The following is a 27,936-nucleotide window of genomic DNA, read 5'->3' as shown; positions in this document are numbered from 1 at the left end:
AAAATAAAACATCATACTTGGGACTCATTTTCAAACTAACTAGAATTTCATTCGATTTAATAACAATTTGATATAATCTTCTCCATTCTGTGATTATTTGACAATTACTGTGTCCTCTAATTAAATTAATATTTACTATAATGATATATATTATGAGAATTTATTCATTTTAATAATTATGTCCTGATTTTAGTGTCGTGAATTATAAATATCATATACAACATGTGGCCCCCTGTTGAAAAAAAACTTTCAAAGTATATTTGTGTGAAATGAAAGCTGAACATAACAAAAAATAACAAATAATTGATCACAAGTCTGCTCTTCTTATTCATCTTCTCCACAAGTTGTATGCTTAATTTGTTTAGCATCAAAGGGCTGTCCCATTAGTCTTTCAAATGTATCAACAACATCATCACATGTCGTTTCAAAATGAGTTGTAGCATCAAAAGATTTTGTAATAAACACCTAGAGAAAATAAAAATAAAACAAACATTTTCAATGTTACGCTAAAATAATATGTATAGATGGCAACTTCCATTAAATGAGTGCTCATAACATGTCAATGCTAAAAAAATAAGAATGTAAAAAATAAACCAAGTTATTGATACTCGAGGCCAGGAATTTACAAAGACAGTTATCTTTATTATAAATGGTGTATTAATTCCATAAGAGAAATAAAGAAACTTACTCTGCTGTCTTTACCATCGTCAGTAGGTACATATAAATCACTTACAGTAACAAATCTACAAATAAACAATAATATCTTTACTTCTCACAATATACTTAATATATATAATATACTGATCTTATATCTAGGAACACCTTATACCGGCTTGTAATTTTCTGTTTCAAATGGATGACTGCAATGATGTATACGTTGATACATCCATTATGTGAATTAAACGGACCCATTTTACAGCATGATAAATGTTTGACAATTTCTCCTTCCAGCTAACAGCTTTAACTCGCCACCAAAGAAACACTGACTGCAATAACCCCCTTTTCCTGTTAAAGTTTAAAGTTAAAGGGTTATCAATGAAGATATATATATTTTTTAAAACTTATTTTATTAACTTACGATTCAATGATGGAACCCAATAAATCCATCCCAACTTTTAATTCTGCTTCAGGATTAGCGGTTTCAACTGTTGTACTAACAATAGCCAAATAGAAGCCTTTTGAACAGACATTATGGGCATATGATACTACACATATATAAATATCTGAAAGAGAAACATATTTGAATGGCTGAATTTCAAGTTTTCTATGGTAAATACATTATAACGTATCCCTAAATATACATTTCAACTCTTAGTCCATAAAAAATATGTGAAGGCCTCTTATGATTGAATGGAAATTATTCTGAAGTAGATGAATATCATGCTAAACAATCTAGGTGATGGTGGTATACAGTTAGAGAAGGGTAATTAAGAGTAATCTGTAATCTAATATACCTGATTTCCTATTAACTTGGTGTTGAGGAATGATAATCTGACACGATTGAGCATCTTTTGTATTAGGTACAGGATGATTCAATATACAAATAGCTCTCACTACCTGAAATATGATATAAACATGAATATATTGAATAGAGTTATAGATCACACTAAAAGGTAACTTTTGCAAAATTCTTTTTGCAGTGTGTTCTTCGTTTTGCAAATGACTATTTTTTTTTTCTTCTAATTTTACCTTCGCTTGTATATGTCTGTTGCTGTTTTCTAGTCAAAATTGTGGTCCATTATTTGTTAAATATAAAATGGAATCATTTTGACCAACTGGAAATGGACAATGACTTTTTTTCGATTTTTTCCATTTATCAACTTTAATACTGATCTGAATTTGCTCAAACTGTACTATTTATTACTTCGCGCTAATGACTACAAGATAGTAATTGAAAAAATCGACAATTTGGACTTTTGTAGCCGACTTTTTGAGCTCCAATTTTAGAGTTTTTAAACCTTTTAATTCTACAATTCTCTTTCCATCAATCTGAAAACTTAAATAGGGATAAACACTTTTATTGAGAACAAAAACTATTTTCGAAATTTCGATATCACTTCCAGTTTTGACGATATTTGTTTGTAAAATATAAAAATTCAACTTCTGGAATTTTAAAGATATTATGTAACAGAGTAGCCGCCTTATTGATATGTCAAACTTTTGTAAAATTCAAAATGGGGCCTCAGGGTTTGGGGCACTTTTCATAATTTTGGTTTATCTGGATATCACAATCGAAAGACGATTTTTTAATTTCGATTTTGCTTTTCTTTTATTTCCGGTTAGAATTATTCGGTAATGTCCTAAATTGCAAAGGCTCCTATTTTGTGACCTTGACCTTTGGTGACCTTGTGGCCTGAACAAAATTTGTTGCCCTTGATGATATCTATCCAGTGATATACTCATTTGTGATGTGCAATGTTTACTTCCAGTTTTATAGTCGATTGCAAATTACGATTTTTATCTTCAAAAAGCTCTGACACGTGACCTAATTTACATACACCAAAAATTCTTATTGAATCTTACTAGTGTTAATAATATATAACACTAGATATTTCAATCAAAATTGTGCTTTATAATATTTGAAAATTTTGTACTTTCTTCTATAGTAACTGCGTTTTTCTTTAAATCGAAATAGGGTCTAAGGGGGTAATCCAATTTGTGTAAATTTGATGTCTACGGTATCTACTATCGATTGCTAAATAATATTTGAGAACCGATTTATGAATTTTGATTTTGCTTTTTATATATTTCCGGTTGAAAAATATGATTACTTTGAAGGGTCGTATATCATGACCTTGACCTTTGGTGACCATATGACCAGAACAATTTTGATAGCTCTCGACGAGATCTATCCAATGGTATATTGACGTTTATTGTACGGTGTTTACTTCAGGTTTTATCGCCATTTGAAATAGATGAATTTTATCTTGAAAAGAGTCGGTGTTCCTTTTGTTATAAGATTTGAACGACATATAGAAGCGAGAAGCACATATAACAAAAACACAAGACAATATTATGGAATAATAGTTTAGTTAAAAAAAAAAGATAAAGGTTGTTTGTTGGAGTTTGCTCCCTTCAACTGTTGTTGAAAACAGTAGGTTAATGAATATTCATATAATGTCGGTTGAAGCGATCTGTCGAATATGCATTGCGTTTGGGCGATCTATATCCAGTTAATCATGATAGGAAATTATGTTACTGTTTCATTAGTTTGCGGCACAGTTTTTTTAAAATCAAAACTGTTACGCACTGCTTCAGAACTACACGAAGCCTGTGGGTCTAGTTCTAGAAATTCAAGCCAAATATAAAATTTTTTTTTTGGACATCAACAAAACAACATCAATACAACAAGTACCCCACACATATCAAGACAATGCTGTTTATTACAAATAAACTTACAAATAATTTAACCCTAATCATTATAATACTAACCTGTCCTTGCTTCTCAACTTTTTCAGAACAATATGAAGGGTCACAAATAACAGCTGAACATTTGGCTACATCTCCTTCAAATTTCACACCAACAACCTTACCATCTTCATATACTATTTCTGTATTGGGTCTATCTAACATATATGTACCTCCATAGATAGCACTCAATCTGTTGAAAAGATGAATCAAATATAAACTATAGCCTCAAATTCATCTACAACCCAATATCTAAGGCAGTAACTGCTTATCAAGTAATTGTCAATTTCAAAATGAAATGAGTGGAGTTTTACATCCTACTTTTCTGTCAATTTCAAACTAGTCCATAATCATCAGGTAAAAAATGTAACATCTTTGGTTTATACATGCAATGAAGATTGACTGACAGGCCTGCAAGATAAATAATTTCAAATTTTTGACAATAATTATGAATGAGCTTATGACAACTATTAATAAGACTTTCTTACCTGGCAAAACCTTGTGGCAGTTCTCCCAATCCATACAATGGATATAGATATGGTGATTTACCATAACGACTTAAAGATTTGTAGTACAATTTACATCTTCTGACCAAATCTAGTGCACTACCTGGCTTGTTCATATAGCTACAAAAATGAAGAGAAATCTATTCACAATCCAGCAATATACACATCAGATATAACCTTAAATAATTAAGTTCTTCAGTATGTAGTTCAATATGAAATTGCTAAGTTAAGAAAGACTTACTCATCAGACAAAAATAATGCCAAAGCATGACCAGTAAAATCAGTTGTATTAGAATCAACTCCAAACTTCTGGTACACTGTAGCTGCTGTGTCAACTTTGGGATTAATTCCTTTAAATGTTGATGGATCTTCTTCATTGAATTCTTGAGTGTAAAGCAAGAAATTTCGAAACTTTCTCTTTTCAAATAAACCCATTAAGGCTGAAAAAAACGAACAAACACTTAGTTTTATGCTCATTGTCAGCTTCTGATTGAAAAAATCCAATTTCTAGCTGGTTTATCCGTACGTACAGTCATCAAAGATAGTGGACCACAGCCATATACGCCCACGTCATGCGGATGGTAAACATTCAAGGGCAAGGGCAATAACTCTGCTTCTAGCGGTCAAATTCGAACTTGATCTTCGTTTTATGAATATGTACACACATACCGAATTTCATTTGATTCCATCAAAAAATCTAGTTTTTAGAGCGTTTACAAGCAAATGTTGACGGACGGATGGACCTGCGGAAGGACAGGGGTGCCTACAATATACGTCCACATAGAGAGATGCGGGCGTATAAAAATGACAACCCAATCTATCAAATGCTGATAATGACAATATACCATTCATATCACTCAGTATATGGATTGATTTCAATTATTAAGTGCTGTGACTTACAAGATCCAAGAGCTTCCTTTTCATCAGCAGGAACTTTGAAAATTTTACCACCTTTGTAAACATAACTGCCATCAACAGCTTTAAACTCTAAATATCTTGTAACACCAGTAGACACTAACATTTCCACAAGCTGACCTAAAAAAATTGGAAACATCCTTGCATAAAGCCATAAGATACTCAATATCTGTTTGCTTCAAATTCATTTCTCACACAATGTATATAGGCAATTTATCAGTAATCAACAACAAAGATTTAGTGCTACAATGGATTGTGTACAACGTAACAAGGATGAGCTATTCTTTGAAAATTGAAATGGAACTTATTGTTATGCCAAGGAGACAATCACTGCAATGAAACCTTTCAAACTAAACAAACTTTATTTGCAAATGTGAAGGAATAGTTTACATTCAAACTGAAGTCTCAAAGAAAGAAGAGGGTATTTAAAAACCTTACCATTAGCCATCAAAAATTTTGGAATTAGATCCACATTCCAGTCTTTGGCGCGTCCCAATTCACCTTTCATTTCACGTGAAAACTTCTGATAGAACTGAAGTAGAAATCAATTTGTATAGAAATGATGAAGGACAACACAATACTCTTCTGCATTGATATTTGTCATCAATGTGCTTAAAAGAATGAAAGTCAAGAATCAAACCACAACATAACCAATTACCTTTGAAAATCTAAATAAAACAACATCCTTTGGGAAGAACATGTGAAATTTTTGAATTTTTTTTACTATAAGTAAAAAGTAATTTGTTTTAATCAAGATCTAGCCGAGAGTTTGAATCCTCCTCAAGGTAAGAAAAATTTACAAGTGTCTCACCCTCTAATAGAGTCCATACAAGATACAACAAAATTAAGATTAAGCATAACTGGTGGACTTGATATAAGTAACAGTAGCTATAACCAGTTAGTAAAGTAATCTTTGACTTACTTGATCTAGGGGAGTAATTGAAGCACTTTCACCACCATAATAATTATTACGATCCATATGAAGAATTTTCTTTCCAGAAACTGATAACATACCACTTAAAATACATTCCTAAAAAGAATTCCAAATTAACTCAGAAAAAATACAAATATGACAACTTGTATTGTATTCAAATCTAAACTAATCAATGAAGGCCCTACCAAGGTGTAAACGCTTCCCCCCCTTCTTTTTTTTCCAACTCATGGAAATTTTGCTAATGATAGCAGATCCATGTGATGATAAATTCAAAGTGGAATAATGTTTTCAAAAGAGCATTTTTTTTGCAGTGAAATGTCATCTGTTATCCACTAATACTATATATTGACTATTATCCTGACTGCTATCCACTCTAATAATATACTGACTTGCAAACACATGACATGATATTATTTTTAGCAGCTCAACCCATAAGAACTAGAACCTGGTTTCTTGATTTATATCGGATACTTTATAGCCGAATACCGAAATCAATTACAAAATGCAGATCATATGCCTATCACTATCTTGGTGCATGCATTATATAGTCTATTTCTGATAGCATGGATTGAAGTCAATTGAAGAGTTTTGAAGAAAATTAAAATTCAGTGCCCCTGGTGCTTTAATCAGAATAAGCATGGTATTTGTTTACTTCTTTGATTTTCAATAGAGTTCATCCTTTGTCAAAATCTGTCAAATATTGTGTCATCTTCTAGAGCTTTCACAAGCTAAAAGTTAAAAACATTTTCAAGAGCAAGGACAATAACTTATATTTAACATTTTTCAATACCTTTCATTTTAAATATGGTTCATCCTTAAAGAGTATTTACGATCTAAAGATCAAACGTGTAAGGGTAATAACTCATGTCAGATGTTTTTGATTTTTTCATCCTTGGGTGATAATAAACACATAACGGTACCGGTACACCAAATTTCGTCAAACTGTCAAGAAGAGTGTTGAAAAGCAATTATGGATGGAAGAGCATGGGTGACGTCAATAGGCTAATACCATCCACATTTCATGTGGGCATAAAAAGTGGCACTGGTAGGCCTACAAGTTGTCAGTGAATTTTTTTGTTGGCTTGAGTTGTCCAGATTCTGTCTCGTCTATGGACAGTACGAGTTGTCTCTTCTAGGTCTGTGTTCAGAGACAGACTGAGTGGTCTCTTCTTCTTATGTCTATTATGATATTATGCCTTATCTTTGATATGTAGATATCTTCGATGATTATCAATTAGTACTCAATGACAATGATGGGCCGAATTCTCCAATGTTCCTCAGACAGAAGCCTAATATATTTTTTATTTAGATTTAACCATTAACAAAACATAGTCCAAAATGGATTATCAATTGAAAGGTCTGGAGATAATTGAAATTATTCAATTTTTTTCATGATATTATTGATATGACAAAATCTTGGTCATCTCAATAAGCCAAGTCACAGGGTGAGCTGGCATTTGAAGTCAGAAATTTGTTGATTTGATGAAAAAATTTGGAAATATGACAGTATCAATAACGTGGACAGAATTAAAATTGTTATCAAATATACCTTCAGACCAGTGCCTAAAACAATACAGTCGTATGTTTCATCCATGATGAATCTTTTCGTAGATAATTATTAATAGAAAAATAAATTTCTCTGCAACCCCAGCCGGCTATCTCGCAATCGCAAAATGGCTACTCCCTCTAAGTGTATGAATATCTGATCAATACACAAAATTAAGAATATAGTGCGTCATGAAATATTATTATACATATCTTTGGAAAATCATTTTAGAACTCTTATTAGTAGAATGTGAATATTTTGTAGACAGTTCAGGTAATTCTTAAAGAATTATGGATTGTTATTGTCCAAAGAAAAAGTAATATTGCGGATGAATTTTCATATGTAGATAAGCCATTTTTAATGAGCTTGAACAATATAAATTAACAACCTGAACCTTACAGCCATTTGAAGAAATCTGCCATAAAAATCATTAAATATGTGCATACTTTGTTTTTTTGTATTGCTCATAATTTTTTTTATCCAATAGCCATTAAGTCTATATGACTGATCATTTTGTGCATGACTTAAAAATGGCTGCCATAAAAAATCAAAACAAAACATTATGATATGATTTTCTAAATTTAGTCATATAAATATTTATTTTATGTTGTCAAAATAAATTTGTGTAAAGAGCCATGGCCGAAGGGCGGAGATCGAAGGAAAGCAGTGCTTCTGTTTCCCATAGTCGTGATCGGGACGGAGAACGGAGCAATTGCACCATCGGGAGATCTGAAGGTTAGTCCGAAAGTCTTGACACTTTTAAATTTAGGCTCGCTCTATTGCAAATGTTTCTGGCATGTTTCATAATTTATTAATACTGTAATATAGTATAATATTTGAGGATCTATGAAGAAAAATTTATTCAGTTTATATTATCCAAGAAAAAGCCTCAGAAACATGTAAAACATCTGATTCCCATGGCATCGAAATTGTTGTTTGGGAGCTGCTGTGGTTGTTGCTCACATTTTTTTTAGACTTAAAGTTAAAATGTGTTATTCAGTTATTTCCAAACGTCACAAGTTTTTGTCGGCTGAATTTCCTAGCTGTATTCGGAATTCCAAGTGTCGTCTGCTAGAATGTAGTCCAACGAATGAAGTCACGAATGAAGTCACGTGATCATCTAGCGGATTACGTGTCAGTAGAAAAATTCTATGGAACACAATGTGGGCCATATTCTTATGTTGTTTCAATGACTTTTAGCAATAAATCACTCTATGTATCTTATTTTGTCAGTCAGTATTTTTTTTAAATCATGGTTCTTTGAAGGACTTGTCATTAGTTATAATGAATTGATATTAAAGATAAATACCGTACTAAAGTTAATTATACCACTGGGTGTCCATACAACGCGTTTTTCTCGACTTGTTTATAGATCAAACATTGTACACGAAAATAGGTGAAGCATTTTGCTGCTGTTGTTGAATTGGTTACTCATGAAATATGGGACAAAGTGAGGGATTCATAAAAAAAATCGAAACAAACCAATTTTAATTATTTTATAGAATATCTGAGGAAACATCTAAGGCATAAAATTTTTTTCCGTTTTTTTAACTTTGACGAAATTCAGTGTTGAATCCTTATATGCATGAAAATAGGTTACACCACTGTATAAGTTTTTCAGAGTATAACATATAAGTAGGGTTTCAGATACAAGTCAAATCTTATGCTAATCCATCACCAAATACAATGTAACAAAATACTTAAAATATAAATGAGTAGATGAACAAATAAATAAATTAGTATATTATGCTACAGTGGTATAACCGGTTGGTTGGTTGGTTGGTAGATGACAAGTTAACGTTCGCTTCCAGCGGATGCTGATATCGCAAACTAGGTAGTTGTTGGTAGTCTTGGTAGTTGGATTGGTTCAAATGGATGATTCTGTGTTGTTGGTAGTGGTGTAACCTATATTCTTGCACTTAAATGTCCCTGGTTGCCAACCTAGACCCCCTAGATGTGTGGGACTAGGGTGTCAGGGGTTTGGCCAACTGGTTTAGGCAAAGATTTTGTTTGTTTGTTTGTTTGTTTGTTTGAATTGAGAGGCACCTCACATCAACATACGCTGAAAATGTAGATGAAACAAATTTTTGGGGTTTTAAAGGTCCAGTTGATTGCTCCAGGAGTGTGAAGGCTGAGAAAGATTGGGAACCACTGACTTATGTGTATTCAACATCAAATTTCGTCAACATTTAAAAAACATAAAAAAAATGTTTATGTCTTAGATGTTTCTTCAGATATTCTATAAAATAATTAAAATAAGATTGTGTCGAATTTCTTTATGAATCCATCATTGTGTCACCTGTTTTCACATACAAACTACAAAGTTTTAATTATCTATAAATGAGTCGAGAAAAACATGTTGTATGGATATCCAGTGATATAATTGACTTCTCTTAGTATTTATCTTTAACAATATTTATAACTTATGACAATTCCTTCAAAGAACAATGATTTAATTAAAAAATCAGTGACTGACAAAATATGATAAGTGGAATCTGCTAGTTTGTCACATGACTTTGTTCACTGGATTATATTCTAGCAGATGTCACATGGAATTTCGATTACAGCTTGGGATTTTAAGGAAATTTTCTGATAAAAAATTGTGCTATTTGGTAATAACTGAAATCCACCATTTTGTATATGTTGGAAATAGATAATAAATATTGATATTGCTTTGAAACGATCTGAAAAATTCTCCAGGTAGACTTAGTTGAGATAACCCATGTAAATTATTTATCATTCCCGGAAACACAGAAATAAGGTTAGCACGGAATTAGGGTACTTGACTGTAATAATATAACAATAAAATAGTTTAATAGATACCACAATTAATTATGTATATAAAGATATGAAAGAAAATGATCAAAAGTGCATAGGGTGTCCGCACCAGACAGGTTGTCATCACCAAGAATGCTGCTGTCCTGGGAAATTTCGCTGCATACTGTATGGCGTTGCCCGTCTTCCTTTGTATATAATCTTCCATTCATTTTATTTCATCTAAATTGTTGTCAATGATGACAAACTTCCCATTGAAAACATAGGCATAATCATATCATCCTATAATTCTTCCTATCTCTATGAACAAATATTATACAAGTTATGGATTCTTTTATTTGTTTATTGAATGAAGTATTTTGAATTTCAGATGCGCATACATATAGCCTGCTTAACCATGTATTTAATAAAACAAGTCAATTATCATCTGAGGCTGGTGCTTCGAGTCTTCAGTAAGTTCTTTTTGTACCCCAGTACTGGTACATTTTTTATTATGTAATACTGTAAGTAAAGTGCTGTATAGATTGAAATGTTCAAGTCAAAGAAATTTAAGTAAATCTAGATCAACTATTCCTTCACAACAGATCAGTTTAATACCAAAAAAAAAAAAATAATCATAAATCTTTTCAGGAAACCTCCAACACTTCAAAATTTGGAAACTTTCATAGAAAAATCTTTGGAAGATTCTATAGAAGGTACAGCTGATTGTGAAGAGCCTATGTCAGGTACTTATAGTCTTTTATAATTTATGAACAAATTGAATCCTATGCCAAATAGACCCCATCATAAACTGGTGCTGTTGGTGTTAATGACAATCAATTACTATTGTTTACTAAGTCTATCAGAGTGTCAGTGGCAGATATGTTTTGAATATGTTTTATTGTAGAATTTTCTATTTTGTAGAAAGTTGTCATTATGGTAAGATAGGTGGTCTTGAAGTTATGTTTGATATATTGTCTAATGTTGGTACATTAATAGTAGAACCTGATAGACTTGGGGTAACATTTTTTTTTATATTCGTCATAATTATTAGTTCAAGTAAGCTTACTTTATAACAAAATAATTATTTGATCAGAAACGTGTTATTAAAAGTAAAAAAAACTATGTTATTGATCCATGTGGATGTTATTTTCATGTCATGGCATTCACTCTCTCAAGGATGAAATTCTGATTCTTTTTACATTGTTCATGTCTAATAAATTATGAATATTTATCACTTGTATAATTATACTTTTATTTGACATTTGCAGCTATCCAGTTTAAGTAACTTTAGTACAATGAGAGCTAATTGTTGTGTTTTTAAAGGTAGTTATTGTTTGTTATTAATCAATGCCAGCTCTCCAGGTTTCTGTATGACCACATAGTCTCTTAATTTCATGCATTGGTTGTCAGTTATTCCAATTTTTTTATGTTTACTTCTAAAATGGGCTTGTTAACATTTTGTTATTTTCTTTAATTTAAGAAACAGTTGTAAGAAATGGTATATAATAATTTAACATATCATTGAAAAGACAAAAAAATTGAATTTTTTAGGGAAATGGATATATGAGTTATGGTTAGGTTCGAAAGGTGTCATGCAACTTGGTTGGTGTACCTTGAACTGTAAATTTTCACAAGAGGTATAGTTTTTATTTGTCTACTAAAAATAACTTATAACATAAAATTCTAATAAAATCACGGAAGTAAACACTTTACAGTTTACCTGACAGTCTCAATTATGACATGAATTGCTATCGATGGCTTTAACTTCAGGAGGGTGTTGGTGATACAGCTGATTCATATGCCTATGATGGTAGTCGGTTAAGGAAATGGAATGTTAAAACACAGAGATATGGTGAGGTAGGGACATATTTCAAATACTTTATACATTTAGAGATCTTATACAGATGAAAATTCTGTTTCGTGCAAGTGCAAAAGAATTTTTTATGTTCATTTCATTCCAAATGGTTAGATTTTAACTACTATGATTATCTTTTACTGATATATAATAGCAATGGTTAACAGGTGATGTAATAAGTTGTGCTATGGACTGTGATAATGGAACTGTAACATTTTATAGGTAAGTTATTTTTTATGAATTCTTTTCACAGTTTTCTTTGCATGTGTATATTATCAACTACTGGGTATTGACAATATTAAAACAGATCCAATTAGTATCAGTTATATCTAATATATCTGTAATAATAAGCCTTTAGAAAAAATTCATCGAATCATCGAATTATATCTATTTCATTCCAAATGGAAATATTTCAAGGCCATGTTTTTTTTCCAAAATTTTATTAGACTGATCTGTTTCTTGCAGGAATGGTAAAACTATGGGAGAAGCATTTTCTACTGTTCGTTCAGGACCAGGATTAGCTTATTTTCCTGCTGTTAGTCTTTCAATGTCAGAAAATCTTAGAGCCAACTTTGGTGGAACTCCACTTAGATATCCTTTAACATTCAAATGGGATTCAAAATCTATTTGAAATACATTTTTTATATTGAATTGTCCTTATTTCATGGTGGTTTTGTGATGTTTCTTGTTTCACCATATGGGGAGAAATAACACAATAACACCTTTTATCTTTTAGTTTATCTCTTTATATTATTAACATTGTCTCTTGAACATAGTCTAGCACACCAGTCCACAGCAGAACCATTTTGGCTTGAGCCTGTTAAAATTCCCCAAATTGTCAGAAGTAAACAATGGGTATATCAGCAAATGACCTGACAAAATTTGTTTTGTTCATTGCAATACTTTACATTGTAGTTTGTCAGCAAAGAGATGACAATACAATCTTCTCCTTTGCAAGAATTGTTGAAATTCTTTTGATACAACTATTGATTTCTTTAACTAGTTGTACATATCCTATAGAAGGTTACAAACCACTACAAGATCCCTGTGTCAATGAATTAGCTAAAGCCAAAGTATTATTTTCATATCTTGAGAAACTTCTACCAGTGTTAATAGAGGATGAAAAGGTGAGACTTTACCACCTCTGTGAAATAAACTTACTGGTCGCCAGTAATATTTTGTTCGAAGTGACTTGATTTTTGGTCAATTTTCCAATGTATATTCAATTGGGTTTGACAGAGATTATCCTATTGACAAACATCTCAGGATAAAGGTTGTCATCAAGAGTCCAGGACAATGGTTAAAATAGAATCTAATCTACTTATATTACAACTCATGGATTATTATCATACACCCTGTACCGGAAGGAGAATTCAACTATCAGAATATCTTAGGAGACTTCGAAGACCCTAAAATTAAATCTAATAATTCTGAAAAATCATCTCATGAAGTTGACTCTTTATATTGCTGTGTTACTGAGGTCATGTTATTTCTTCAGGTGATTAGTCTTAATGTTATTGGTGGCAAACCAGAAGAAATATTACCTCCTCTTACAGAAAATAGAGGGCATCGGTGTACTGGCCTACTTCTCGCCTCCCATATATATGAACATTTAGGTCCTTTATTGGTATGTCAATTTTCTTTAACATGTAATGTAGTCAAAATTTACTTATGTATATATATATATATATATGTATATTGTTCCAGTCTTGTAAACCAACTTTATCTTATAACTTTCATTTATTAAGATTTTATTTGAGCATATGATCAGTCAAAAATTCGAATTTTTCTATACAATAGTAATAAAAGTAATAGTGATATTTATATTGTAGAAAAGTGCGTATGTTATAGAAGCATGTCTATTAAAATATATATCAGAAATAGTTGATTATAATAATCTTCATAGTGATCAACCATATGTCTGTCAGTTACTAGATTTATCATGGACATTATTACAGGTAAGTTAATCTTAAATCCTGATCCCTGTTTGATTAACAACTCAGCTCAAAGGGGAACACATACAAGTCAGAGTCTGACTGTCAGACTTGCTTATTACTACTTGAACTACCTCACGATAGAGTGGACATAGCATTCTCTGTTTAAAATTGTCCCAAACTTGCACATATATCTTCCTGGCCTAGAAAATAGATATTCATATAGTATATTATCAACAATATTGTTATATTGGTATCATGAACATTTTATAGGATTTTGAAATCAAGTCATTTATGGAGAATTTAGTAATATGTTTGTTATCAGCTTACAGATTTTCTCCTGTTACATCAGATTTTACACATGCTGTAAGTACTATTCAAGATTATACTAGTTTTTTTTAAGTTGTCCTAGATATATATACAGTTCATGGTACCGTAATAAATTAGATTGATGATTCTCACAAATGTAGCTTTGTACTTTATTTTTGTAATTAATCATTGCTCTATGGGTTTTTTTTCAGAAAAAATATTTATATATAACATTAGCTATATTATGTCATAAACAAACCAGGCAATATTTACTACGTAATGTATTATATCCTTTTAAAGATATCAGATTTATAAACAAAACGATATGATGTGTCTTGTTTACTAGAACTTCATAAACATTTCTTGACTTTGAGCTCTCAATTGTCTGAACAGCAGTAGACAATAATATAAGAAATATTAGGTAAGACCTTGCCTGTCTTCAGTTCACAAAATATTTTGGAGCTTTTTGTTTCTGACTGATATGCTCTTGATTATGACATGTTGATGTCCTTAACTGATATTAACATTTGATAAAGTGAAGTTTTCAATGTTTCTACACATTAAACCACCTGATGATGCAGGACTAGCAGACATGATACCTGTTGCATGGTGGGAAAATCAATCTAAGGTTAGTAATAAGTTTGTAAGAAAACTGCTGTTATAACTGATGTATGACAAGTTAGCAGACTTTTATTTTAGACATTTCCCTCAAGTTATTCCTGGTGTTTTGAATAAGTGGTGCATTTTGGAACAATTCATGAAACATATGGAGGAACAATACAGTAGTCTACCACAGATGCGTTTATTTAATAGCGTGGTGTCAGTTTTTTTGGCTTGTGGGAGATAAGGGATTTATCATTATAAAGATCTGGTCCAGGACTTCCCTTGAAGCAACCATTGTCTAATAAATCAATTTTGTAGGATGAAGAAATACCTCCTGAAGAGAAAAACTCTCCTGAAGAATTGGAAAAAAAGAAAAAATATTTTGCATCTTGTGAAAAACTACGCACTAAAATTGAAGGTTGTTATTGCTTTATTTTTTTATGTTTATTGAATTGCAAAGAGGGTCATCAATAGACGATGATTCAAGTTGAAGATTGTTGGATTACCATGAGGCAATTCCTTACATTTTAAAAGCAGTCTTGTACCTGGACAACTGAATTAGATTGGTTGTTCAATTTCCAACTAACAAACTTAGAATGAGTGAACAGGTTCATGGAGAATGTTAACACTGGAAATATATTAAGGGTGATCATTGATAGAAATATTTGTATGATTTTTATATGCCCACAAGAATATGTACGTCGGTCAGTCCGTCAACATTTCTTGTGAGCACTATATTTCAGTTAAACCGTATGTATGTAATTTTTATACGCCCACATGAATATGTGGTCGTATATTGTCGTTGCCCGTCTGTCCGTCAACATTTCTTGTGAGCACTATAGAGACTACAGTTTTTATCTGATTTTGATAAAACTTGGTGTGATGCTTTAGATTGATAAGATCTGGGTCAAGTTCGAATTTGACATATTTTCGATGAACGGTTTTTGAGATATTGCCCTTGACTTAAAACGCCTTGAAATTTGTTAAAAATTGTTCGTGAGCAGGATTGAAGCTACAGTTTTCATCCGATTCTAATGAAACTTGGTGTGATCATTGGAATTGATAAGATCTCGGACAAGTTCTAACTTGACGCATTTTCAATGAACAGTTTTTGAGTTATTGCCCTTGACATTGTTAAAACGCTTCGAAATTTGTTAAAAATAGTTTGTGAGCAGGATTGACGCTACAGTTTTCAACCGATTCTGATGAAACTTGGTGTGACCATTGGAATTGATAAGATCTCGGACAAGTTCTAACATGACGCATTTCCGATCAACGGTTTTTAAGTTTTTGCCCTTGACTTTTTTAAAACGCATCAAAATTTGTTAAAAATAGTTCGTGAGCAGGATTGAAGCTACAGCTACAAATAAACGGTTTTTGAGTTACTGCCCTTGACTTTGTAAAAACGCGTCAAAATTTGTTCGTGAGCACTATAGAGCACTATACAGTTTTCAACCAATTTTGATCAAACTTGTTATGATCATTGGAATTGATAAGATCTCGGACAAGTTCTAACTTGAGGCATTTTCAATGAACGCTTTCGGAGTTATTGCCCTTGACTTTGTAAAACGCTTCAAAATTTGTTTGTGAGCACAATAGAAGCTACAGTTTTCAACCGATTTTGAGGAAACTTGATGTGATCAATGGAATTGATAAGATCTGAGACAAGTTTTAACTTGACGTATTTTCGATGAACGGTTTTTGAGTTATTGCCCTTGACTTATGAAAAACGCGTCAAAACTTGATTGTGAGCACAATAGAAGCTTTAGTTTTCAACCGATTTTGATGAAAATTGGTGTGATCATTGGAATTGATAAGATCTCAGACAAGTTCTAACTTGAGATATTTTTGATGAACATTTTTGGAGGTATTGCCCTTGACTTTGTAAACACGCGTCAAAAGTTGTTTTTTGCCCTTGATTAGAGCTGTGTGATTTAATTGTTTGTTGTATTTGGGTTATTGATATTGATTTTAAAAAATTTTGTGGAATTACTCAGCATAAATAACTGGCAGTAAATATATATATCATTGAATTCAAACTAATAAAATTTCTTCAATATGAGAAAATTTGTAATTTAGTCACTAAAGACTGTTTTATCATTTCTGACAGCTGCCAGTGGGCGTATGTTACCTTGCCTCGCAAGCTATCTTTATTTTATTTGTCTTTTCAGAAATTGAAGAAATACAAGTTGAAATATTGAAAATTTTATTAATACATAATGATTTAAATGAGGTAGGATAGGATAAGGCGTTTTTATTTAGTAACAAACTGAAATCATCTCTTTTACCTATATTTTGAATCTATAAAAGTGGAAATAAAATTTAGATCACAGAATTTGAGTGTGACATAATTGACATATTCAGACAAAAAAGCAGTCCTATTGTTTGTAAAAAGAATATTTTGTATTTAGGTAATATTAATTTTATATTTGACAGAAAAATGAAACTACAAGAGTAATATTTTTAGAGAAGTTTAGATCATTTTTAAGAGAAAATAGTGGAGTCAGTCGAGTAAGTATTGTTAGATTATTTATCTTCAATGTCTTTTTGTGGATCTGCGGATTGATTTGAAATGATTCTACCAAAAACAATTTATGTCAGGTAATATGGTAATATTTTTGAACCAGTTCTATTGAGTTGGTGTACATCTGTAGGCCTATATTGCTATTTGTGTCTAGCATCTTAGATTAAACTAAATTTAAAGCATCCCTTTAATTTCAGGTACAACAAGTGCATTCATGTCCACTAGCTGTTAATTTATGTTTTTATCATCGTTTGGTACAAGCTGTCAGATACTACTGGGATAAATTTCGTCAAGAAGATCCAAATAGATTTGTACATAGTAAAGGTTAGTTTAAACTCATGATTTGCTAGAACAAGATATGAAGAACTTCTTTTTGTGAAGATTAAAAGAAAGACTCTGATTAATTGTGTACTTTTATAACTTGTTCTTAATCCTATTATCAAATGGACTAGAAGTCTCTGTTCATAATGTATTGTAAGATGAGAAACCACACCATACATAAAATAATTATATTTTGTAATTTTTCAGATGCATTTATGCCGGTGCAAGAATTTTGGTCAGATAGTCGTGAATATTTCGATTTTCAAAGATGTGGTGGATTAATGTCACATCTGAATAGAATTTTAGGAGGTTTGTTGGTTGTTTTTAGTTCAAGTTCCTGTTAACCTTAACCTCCAGTACTATTCATTACATGACCTACAACAACTACATGATTGTGATATTTGCAACTCGGAATAAAAATCAGCTGAGCTCAGACAATAGAATACACTTAATGCTAGCATATTTCTAGTTGTGGTCTTGTAAAGCTTCATGGTCGTCATAGCTAATTTTTTTTAAAAACCAGCAAGTAAAGTGAATTTTTATAAGTTTTTGAAGATAATTGTTGGGTGTTAGTAATATTTAGGCTACTTCTCCTGATAAAATATTTCATGAGATCTGGTAAATTTTTTGGTTTGTTTGTTAGGTGAAGTAAACAAAGCCCAAGGTTTAGTTGTTTATGATGATGGAAAAGATATTAAAGTCAAATCAGTTGAGCCAAGTAAGTTCTGAATTTAAAGCTTTATAATCTTTCTAAGCAGTTAAAATGAAGGAAGAATTGAGAGCAGAATGTTAATTGTCTTACTCCAATTTAGAGATTATCTTATACTGTTTTATTGATTATTAGCACCAGGTCAAGAATATCCTGATACAGAACTTCCAAGTGGAAATTCTTTGATAGATTTACTAGATGGTTTAGTTATATTATATCATAGTGCTGCTCATAAACAATTAGGAAAGGTAAGAACTGTGGCATTTGTGATTAGAGTTAAAGAACATTTGAATCTTCTTACCTGAAGCGAGGCAGAGGTGGCTTGGTGAGGACCAGTGGGCTACAGACTCTTCATGTTAAAGTTCCCCCAAGGTTGAAAATGGAATGTGATTAGGTTCATGTTACTGTGCTGGTAGATATGCTGGAAATACATTTAGCTCAGATATGTATATAAATTTGATTTAGTTATTGATGTAGATATTCGGAAGTGATTTCTGTGAGTTGACTACATGTATGTTTCACTTGTTTTTTAGATGGTTGCCCTACGAGATAATATGAGAGATTTTATATTGGCATTACAAGATACACAAGAAAAATATGACAAATGTCCTGAAGAGGTAAACTTTTCTTCATTCTTTTTTAGTTGAATTCATTCTCACTATGGTATAATCTAATGATATTGGTATTATCAATTTATATAACACTGATAAGTCTCTGTGAAAGATGAACCAGAGGCATGTACATATTTTAAAGGAGAATCATTGCTTACTATTCCATGGGTCCCACTGGTCACAAATTGTGTAGCAATTTGACCAAAGATTAGATTAAAGTGATATGTTCATAAAATGTTTTTTTTGTAGATGTGTGAAGTTAAAGAAGATCTATTAAAAGCCAAAGAAGTATTTTTAGAAAAAATAACAGAACAAGCTAGACATATGGGCTGGGTTATATCTGTTATATATTCTAGGGTACAGACTTTTATTTTTGATCTGGATTATAGACTAACGTTGTTCGTAGTTTTTAATGTATTTGATGCAATTATACAGGTAGAGCTCAAAGTGCTTAAACTATAGGTTATTATTTTCCATTAGCAAGTCATTGTTGTCAAGATGATGATGAATTGAGGAATTAAGTCTAATCTTTGAGTGACATCTAAAGCTGTATTTTTATCTTATTATGTCTACAACATGTAGCAAACCTCTACCAATATGATCTAGATTTAGAAAAACAAATACAATATTGCTTGAGACAATATTTGACATATAAAATTAAAATTTATATCATAGACAAGTAAGCTATTGTTTGTCAGTAAGCTGTATTAAAGATACAAGTTATTTTAGAAACATATTGTTAGTGTATGTGTAGATTTATAATGTGTATATTATTGTGTATTTAGTCAAAACAAGAAGATGTTTGTTGGATATTGAATGTGGTATTAAAAACAGTAGAAAAAGCTTCCAGATACAGACGTTTATTACAATTTATGCCTGAGTTTTATATTGAAACGTGTGTTAATGCATATAATGCTTTAAAAAATTTCATACATCCAACTACACCTTTTGAATCTCTTGATGGTGAGTTATATCTCTATATTATTTTATTTGACTTTAATACCATTTTTTCTATCAATTTTGATGGGATTTAAACTGCTGTGGTTTGGTTGAAAATTCTCTAGTTTGTTTGTGTAGAAGGTTGTGAAGACTTTATACACCTTTCTGTCATTGTCAGATTTTCAGAAGCTAATCAAATCAAATTATAATAGAAATTATTATTCTATTGTATTCTGCAGGTCATGAGGATTTGTTAAGAAGATATGCAACATTTTTAACCAACCATTTTGCTGATAGTAAGATAGTTAGCAATGGTGAGTTGGGCAGTCTTTCACTTATAAATTTTGAACATTTAGTCTTACAATAAAAACATAAAATGTTATATTTGTCAAATGTAATCTCAATTTTATCCCAAATTTTGTAACAGCCAGGCATACCAGTCCTGCATATACATATATGGAAGTTACCACTGATTAGAACTAAAAACTTTGCCATAAATTAGCAACTAAGCAGTCTAATTAAAATTAGAGCAAACTTTTGTTCCCAATTTTTCTTAGTTTTTAATTTTTAATATAGCCACTTCAGTTAGGGTCCACTGACAGCTCTCTTGAACATTCGTCAAAATAACCTTTTGATCTAACTTGAGGACATCTGCTTTTGTGACTCAGTGTTTATCTGGTTAGGTCAACGGTTAATTTGACAAACAGAACTAAAGTTTCGTCTAATTTTAATTACACTGGCAATGAAGCAGATGGGTCTATAATATGATTATTGAATTTCTGCTGTTTGTAGTCACCATTTTAGGTCCGAGTTAATATTAAGACATTTTATTTCAGATCTTCGTGATAGTTTAGTTCAAGCATTGGCATGTTTTACTTGTTACCCTAATACATTACATATACTAGAAACATTACCTATGCAAAAGTGAGTTTTCTTTCTGTCCTTTGTATTCCAAATAAGTTTTTTTGAATGTATATTTGAGTTTATGGCTTAGATTTATTAAATTATAACCAGTCTGGATTACATATTTTTATTAACTTCAGATAGAATTTACAGGATGTTGATCTTGGGCATGTGTTACAGTCGGACTCGCTTTACTAAATGGACTTTTCCTGGGCCTGTCTTAATGAAATTTTGGAGTGTTTTTGTGCAAACATACAAGTAGTATTGTACATGTATATCCTTATATTTCAGCCGTGAAACAATGATAAGGGCATTAATAGCACCATATGAAAATAGATCTTGGGCTCATACTAATTGGATATTAGTCAGATTATGGAAAGGATGTGGGTTTGGATTCCGATATAGATATTTACCTAATCTAGTCCCATCTAAAGTTCAACCGACAGAATTTAGTTTTGTGAGTTTACAAAGTAAGTAAAATGGATCTGGTATCTGCTACACCATCTTTAAATAACCATGTGTAAAACCAAAAGCATTTGTTTTATGTTGATCATGGTAGTGTTGAAAAATATACAATATTTTATCAAACTGTTTAATAGTGTAAATCTGCTTAGATTATTATCATTACTATTATATCTGTATTGTTTTACAGAACCGTGTCCTTCTCAGATATTACAAAGTTTACTAGCTAAGATATTATTAGATGATGAACCAACAGCTACCAGATTTCTAGATACCTTGATGAATCAACTCAACTGGTCTTTCTCAGAATTTGTTGGTATAATGCAAGAGGTAAAGAGAAATATTTCTTTTATCATTGAATAACTTGAAATTTTATTTAAGATATCTGATCTCATTTGAATTTTTCTTGAAAGATTTTTTTTATACAGAAGTTTCTAAAAATCTTACAATATGGAAAGAAAGAAACTAATATTCATTCTATCAGAGTACATTGCAAAATGTTGAAAAGATTAAACTAGAATTTATTAGAAACATAGAAGAGTTGTTTACTATATAATTACTATATAATAATTCCTTATATAAATAAAACACTAATATGGATATACTACTGCTCTTTAATTTAAGCAATGTTTCAATTCACATACAGAATATCAACAGGAATTAGTACTTGAAAAAGATTCCTGTATGTGAATTGAAACATTGCTTAAATTAAAGAGCAGTAGTATATCCATATTAGTGTTTTATTTATATAATGTTCTATCTATCTACTTCTAAATGTCATTCAAGGATTATATATTAATTCCTATTGATATTCAGTTGCTAAGAAATTATTAGTATCTTTGGTTCAAGTTATTAATAAATTTTAATTAACAATATTTTTTTGACTATTGTGTAGATACAGATATTGGTTAGTAGAACTGAACACCTATATATAGAAAGTCGTCAATTAAAGATCTGTGCTGCTTGTTTTGAGATCTCTGTGTGTTTACTACGTGTATTAGAAATGGTGGTTACCATAGCACCAGATTTATTTACAGATTATTGTAGATCTTCTGCTGAATTATTCTTAAAAAGAATTATGCAGGTTAGAATTCAGATTAGTTCAAAAGAACCTTTATTTTTGATAGAAAAAGGATTAAGAACAGATAAAGCTTAAAGGACAAGAAATTGTTGTGTGATTTTTTTATACACCTTACTATAGTTAAAATAAAGATATTCAACCACTTTAATTTTTGATTTGTGTTTGGAATTATGTTTTATTAATTATTCTCAAAACCGGATAATTAAAAATTAAAGTGGTTGAATATCTTTACTTTAACTATAGTAAGGTGTATAAAAATAAATCACAACAATTTCTTGTCCTTTAATTGCATATTTCTCATTATAGTTATAAAGTACCTTGATATCACAATGTTATATATATAAAGTTATATCCTTATAAATCAACATTGATTATGTTCAATGATGCAGAACTAAGCTTCAGAACAATTACATATAATAAATAACATATATATAATCTGTAATAAATTAAATACTGCTCTGCTGTTTAATAGGTGAAGGTAATAGAAACTTAAACTTTGTTTATATGGTCTAAAACCCAATTAGTTTATGTTCAATAGAAAATTGGAAAGGCTCTATCATTGTTAGGACTATGAAGACAAACTTGTAAATAAGTTATTGCCCTATGTACAATTGTACCAAATCAAGAGTAAATTTGAATTTTTCAGTTATTGAGTCAAGTATTAAGTAGAATAACCACTAAAAATGGAGCATTTGAAAATCTATCTCCTCTACCAATACCAGGTAACAATTTATTGTTATACTATAAGGATCTGCCATACTAACTGATAGTTCAATGCATTCTTGGCGTTCTTGGCCTCTATGGTATCAATTTCTGTAGACCTTGGAGTCATGTCATTGAAATTCCTTTACTGAGACAGGGATTAACAATTTGTGATAGCAATTGCATTTAAATTTGTGTTTTGAAACATGATATTAGCATTTCTGATTTCTGCCATTGGCCTATCTTACCTTGTATAACAGGTTAAAAAGAGTGGTGGATATAAAATAGAAAAATCAATTTGACTTTCAGGTTTAGATAGTGTGACATATTACCCGATATTAACTGTTGCTGTTGGAATATTAGTCCAGTTAATTGGTAGATCAGGAGGAACTAGGTATTGTTATAATTATTATTTACTTTGTTTCATTTTACACTTCTTGTCTGTGAAAACATTGTTAGGGTTCATGCCCACGAAGTCACCGCTTGGGTCTTAATTAACCACATAGAAACCAAAAACGGTGACTTCGTGGGAATTTTGTCAAAAAAATGGATTTTGAGAACAATAGGATTACTGGGTGTTATCATAGTACACTTAAGCCGATGAAATCGGGTTATAGCCAATTAACAATATTCTTCAACTAATTCATTTATTTACAACATTTACTATTTCAGTTTTACCATCCTTATTTCCATGGCATCTTGCTCTTCTTTCAAGAAATTAATGATTTCGAACATGTTGGGGTGGGCTTTTCCTACAATTTTTTTTACACGGCTATGCCAGCCTTTTAAGTTGTTGTTAGTTCTTGGGGTGTCCGAACCATAATGGTTCCATTCATGTAATCCATAAACACCCTCCAGCCATTGACTTGTAACGTAGTCTGCAAGTTCTACTAATCTGGGGTCTGGCATATCACCCATAAAACACTCCCAACCATATCGTATGGAACTATTGGTAATACCGCACACCTTCGGATAAATTGGGTTATTTCTTCATCATTACCATACTGCCGTTGCAGACCACACTGCTGGGTTCGTCACCAAATACACTGGGTGTAATGGAAGAAACAGCCCTTTTTTTCTCATTTTAAGAGACTCATGTCTATCATACGATCTCTCATACGAACACCTTTAATCCCGTAGCGGCATAACTGTAAATCATCAAAGAAAATAAAACGGTGACTTCGTGGCAATTTGTAATTTTCTAGCAGTGACTTCGTGGGAAGACACCATTGTTAGAATGATTTGTTGAATTCCTCATATAACTTAACAATTGGATAAGAAATTGTTACTTCTGTCTCATAAATAATTCAGTGCACTAAGAATTCTGTAATCTCTTAATTATAACAATAACTATAAGTCGTCATAAACACTACATTCCAAATAAATTCAGTCATATTATCATAATAATATAAACATGAAGGGTAAGATAAGGATTTCTGTAATAGTATATGAAATTTAGCCTTTCTGGGAATCTGAGTATGTGATCATGTTCACAAGAAGAGATGATAATTTTGACAAGATTATTTTCTTACCACATAAAAGGTAGTTGAGTACTCTTAGCAAAGTTATTATTGAATTTATATAACTTGGTTACGATTTAAAAGGAAAAATGCATAGAACCACAATATAATACTTCTGGTGAAGATCTATAATAGTGATGCAGAATAAATGTATTTTATTGTCGAAAAAAAGCTAATTACAATAATTTCGTGTTATATATGTATAATTTTTCAGTCAAGAAAGAGCTACAAGAGCATTATTAACTGATGCTGGTTTTATGATAAAATCTCTTGAGTTTGTTTTTGATGAGGAAAGATCAAGTAAATTTTCAAAGCCATTTTCTTTTAAACGATGTAAGTATTAAAATAGAATAAAATTGTTTACTATCCATGTTAAAAGCTATAGAAATATCATGTCCAACAAGCCACCAGAATGTCACATGATAGCAGTGAACAACTGGAATTAGGTGTAGGAATTTTCAGCTGATTTTATCATTTTTGAACAAAATAGTAGCGTTATTTATTTCATGATTGTAACATTATTTTTTATATGACTGAAAACTGTCAACCTACAATTGAGATGTGTGTATGGAACTTGACCATATTGCAAAGTAATCCCAACAAGTTTGAATATGACCATACAAATTTGCATGAACTTCGATCTTGGGTTTCCTAGCTTTGTTTTGAAAGAAATGGCCAGGTCATCACAAAATGCATTCACTTTTACGGACATATGTTGATAAGAATGTGCAAGGTTGAAAACTGCTTTGATGCTGTCATTGCTATTCCATTTTCAAAAAGGTAGTCAGTCCAAAGTTTTAAATGGATGCTTATAGTTACAGATAAAGGTAGTTTTCTATGATAAGATTTGAACAAGATGTTGACATTCAGAAAGGTCCTTAAGATCTTTATTTAATGGGAAATTAAAATTATGACCAACTTCTCTTCACTAAATATTGTGTGATGTTGGTTGTGTCAAGTAAATAAAAAAGATACAGGAGAATAAATGTCATTTTTATTTCAGTTGAAGAGATCAGTAGTGAAGAGATACAAGACGTTGAAAGTTTGATAGTATATCTCAAAAAACACGAAAATATCATGTCTAAGCAAGCACAGGTACTTTTTAATGAATTTTTTTTAACTCTAATTGTTCAAATATCTTTTCGATATATGACAGAGCCTCAAGAAAAGAAGATAATTTTAGCTTCCAAAAAAAAAATAATAACTGTGGACACACATGTATTTGAAGTCTCAAATTTTGACAGTGAGCTGTTAACACTATTACTGATTAGCTTAGCCAAATAAAATCCTGGTTTCTGGGACTAAGGTACGATTGATCAAACAGATGGCCAATGTATCCTTTTAAGATAAGAAGCATACCTATATACCTGATGATGACAATGTAAATACCGGGTATTAAAGAATTTAATAAAAAAAAAATTAAATTAAGAGTGCTAAAGTAATTGTATTTTAAAAAAGGAAATAAAAGAAGAAGATCTTTGTACAATTTGTTATGCTAATATTAGAACTGCCATCTTTGTACCATGCAATCATCAATCTTGTCGGTAAGTAAAAACAAATTGATTCTACTTCTGTTTGAATAGGTCAGAAACTGTATATTAAAATTTCCCAAGATGGACAACTGATGCTGGAACTGAAATAACATAAATTGTTCTAAGGTATCTTTGATAAATAGAGAGGCAAAGGATTAATGTTGAATTGATTGAAAGAGACAATCACTATTTTCGGGAGTTGATTTTAGTCTTGAATATATGCAAATGGTCTTCAGAAGCTCTAGAAAGGTATGGTACGAAAATCCTTCAAAAATAGCTCACATCTCAAGAAAAGCTGAGTTTTCTTTTTAACTTTCAAAACAGATAACTGTAGATACACATGGACTTGAAGGCCCATATTTCAATGTTGAGCTGTAAACACTTTTACTAATTAGCTCAGCTAAAAGTTATCTGTTTCTGAGACTAAGGTCTGATTGGTCAAACGAATGGCGAAGCTGTCCATTTGTTGCGTGCTGGAAACTGAATATTTTACATAATATTTTTTTTTCAGCACCTGTATAACTCAACAATTGATGAATAAAAAAGAATGTTTCTTCTGTAAATCTATAATAACTTCAGTTACTGATACTAAAAATAGACCTATATTACGTGAACATTTTATGACCAGCAAAAAATCTTCTTGAAAAAACTTTTCTAAGATATATTGGTTTCTAACTTATATTGATAAGATAAATTAATTTTGGGGTATTTATGAGAAACCACTCATCATTTTGATAAAATAAATGATCTTATGAAAAAGTGTTCTTTGGTTACTGTGCACAGTTTTAAGTTCGTCAAATATGCATTTTATTGTTGAAGTATTTATTAATGATTTAATATAACTCATTTACTAAATTAATTTTAGAATTCTTGTTTGTTGTTTGTGCCAAACCAAGTTTTATAGATCTCGATATATGTATATTCACATTTTTTCGTCTACTAATTTATTATTACTGGCAAAATGAATGGGAGAACTACTTCAATGCCTGTTGTTAATAATAATTTTATCTATTCGCATGAATGTCTATTTTAACAAATTCTATTACATAGTTATAGTCAAGGTGTATTTTTTCAGTACATAATAATGTCAGTGTAATAAAGATAATCCTAGTTTAAGTTACAGTAAACCTGTTGTGAGATTTTCCAGGTATTCAGCCTTTTATTTATTGGTCCACATTAAATAAATATAATTCAAAATGCATGGAAGCAGGGTATTGTCACAGGGGGCAAATTTGAAATCTACAATGAAAATATTTTCCAGTTTTACTCATGTTTCACCTTTATCTATTCTTATGCTTTAGGTTCCTCATTAAAGTAAAAAACCAGCTGATCTCTGGTCTAAAACTGTCTATCAGTTTCACAATTACTAAGGACAATTGTCAGCTTGACATGAGATTGAATTATTTTTGTAAATATGTCTTGACATCTTAATGAATCAAATTTACCAATTTTTATGTTGATTGGAATAGCACCTTCAAAATAAGATAGTGGTCATAGATTGACTTTGATCAAACTGCTGTTAGCTACAATAATAAAATATTTTCACTGTATAGTGCTCTATACATCAATTGTAGAGCAATATAGAAATATTAAAACAGAACCTAAAAAATGCTGTTGTTACTTGTTGTTTCGTTTAATACAAAGGAGATGGCGTTTCTGGAGAAATTTGGGACATTTTTAGACAAAATTTTGCAAATTAAATTGCTGTATGAAATGTAATTTACAAAACTTTAATTTTATCAATGTAAAGACCTTCTTAGACTGTCTGTTTTTATGCTCTTATTCCAATTCACATGAAAATGATTTTTAAAATTTGCTTAACCAACGAAACTATGACAACAGTAATTTTAGTTTTTGTCTCTTTT

The 27,936-nt window shown here is 31.0% G+C and overlaps 2 protein-coding genes across 2 annotated transcripts; one reads left to right on the top strand and one right to left on the bottom strand.

The window, feature by feature from the left end:
- Positions 1 to 145: 145 nt before the first annotated feature.
- Positions 146 to 7,464, bottom strand: LOTGIDRAFT_218952 (hypothetical protein). The gene is made up of 11 exons (XM_009062208.1): positions 7,313 to 7,464; positions 5,752 to 5,859; positions 5,268 to 5,361; positions 4,815 to 4,949; positions 4,156 to 4,354; positions 3,897 to 4,034; positions 3,433 to 3,601; positions 1,455 to 1,557; positions 1,079 to 1,223; positions 689 to 743; positions 146 to 465 (listed from the first exon to the last, which is right to left on the bottom strand). The coding sequence occupies exons 1-11, from the start codon at positions 7,355 to 7,357 to the stop codon at positions 325 to 327; spliced, it is 1,332 nt and encodes a 443-aa protein (XP_009060456.1). The 5' UTR covers positions 7,358 to 7,464; the 3' UTR covers positions 146 to 324.
- A 368-nt stretch (positions 7,465 to 7,832) lies between these two features.
- LOTGIDRAFT_234381 (hypothetical protein) lies at positions 7,833 to 26,715 on the top strand (the record flags this gene model as incomplete). The annotated part of the gene is made up of 33 exons (XM_009062207.1): positions 7,833 to 8,044; positions 10,455 to 10,536; positions 10,715 to 10,809; positions 10,988 to 11,082; positions 11,335 to 11,389; positions 11,618 to 11,703; positions 11,837 to 11,923; positions 12,076 to 12,143; positions 12,925 to 13,048; positions 13,420 to 13,548; positions 13,754 to 13,879; positions 14,129 to 14,221; positions 15,086 to 15,185; positions 16,939 to 17,000; positions 17,204 to 17,278; positions 17,489 to 17,615; positions 17,820 to 17,921; positions 18,256 to 18,330; positions 18,463 to 18,569; positions 18,855 to 18,938; positions 19,182 to 19,367; positions 19,718 to 19,895; positions 20,111 to 20,185; positions 20,708 to 20,795; positions 21,066 to 21,244; positions 21,427 to 21,566; positions 22,132 to 22,320; positions 22,964 to 23,039; positions 23,329 to 23,413; positions 24,754 to 24,872; positions 25,543 to 25,634; positions 25,998 to 26,083; positions 26,583 to 26,715. Exons 1-33 carry the CDS (start codon positions 7,945 to 7,947, stop codon positions 26,713 to 26,715), a joined length of 3,498 nt encoding a protein of 1,165 aa, XP_009060455.1. The 5' UTR covers positions 7,833 to 7,944.
- Between the last annotated feature and the right edge of the window lie 1,221 nt (positions 26,716 to 27,936).

Source organism: Lottia gigantea, assembly GCF_000327385.1.
Source record: "Lottia gigantea unplaced genomic scaffold LOTGIsca_50, whole genome shotgun sequence".
NCBI classification, from domain to species: domain Eukaryota; kingdom Metazoa; phylum Mollusca; class Gastropoda; family Lottiidae; genus Lottia; species Lottia gigantea.
This window is presented reverse-complemented; position numbering and strand designations above follow the sequence as displayed.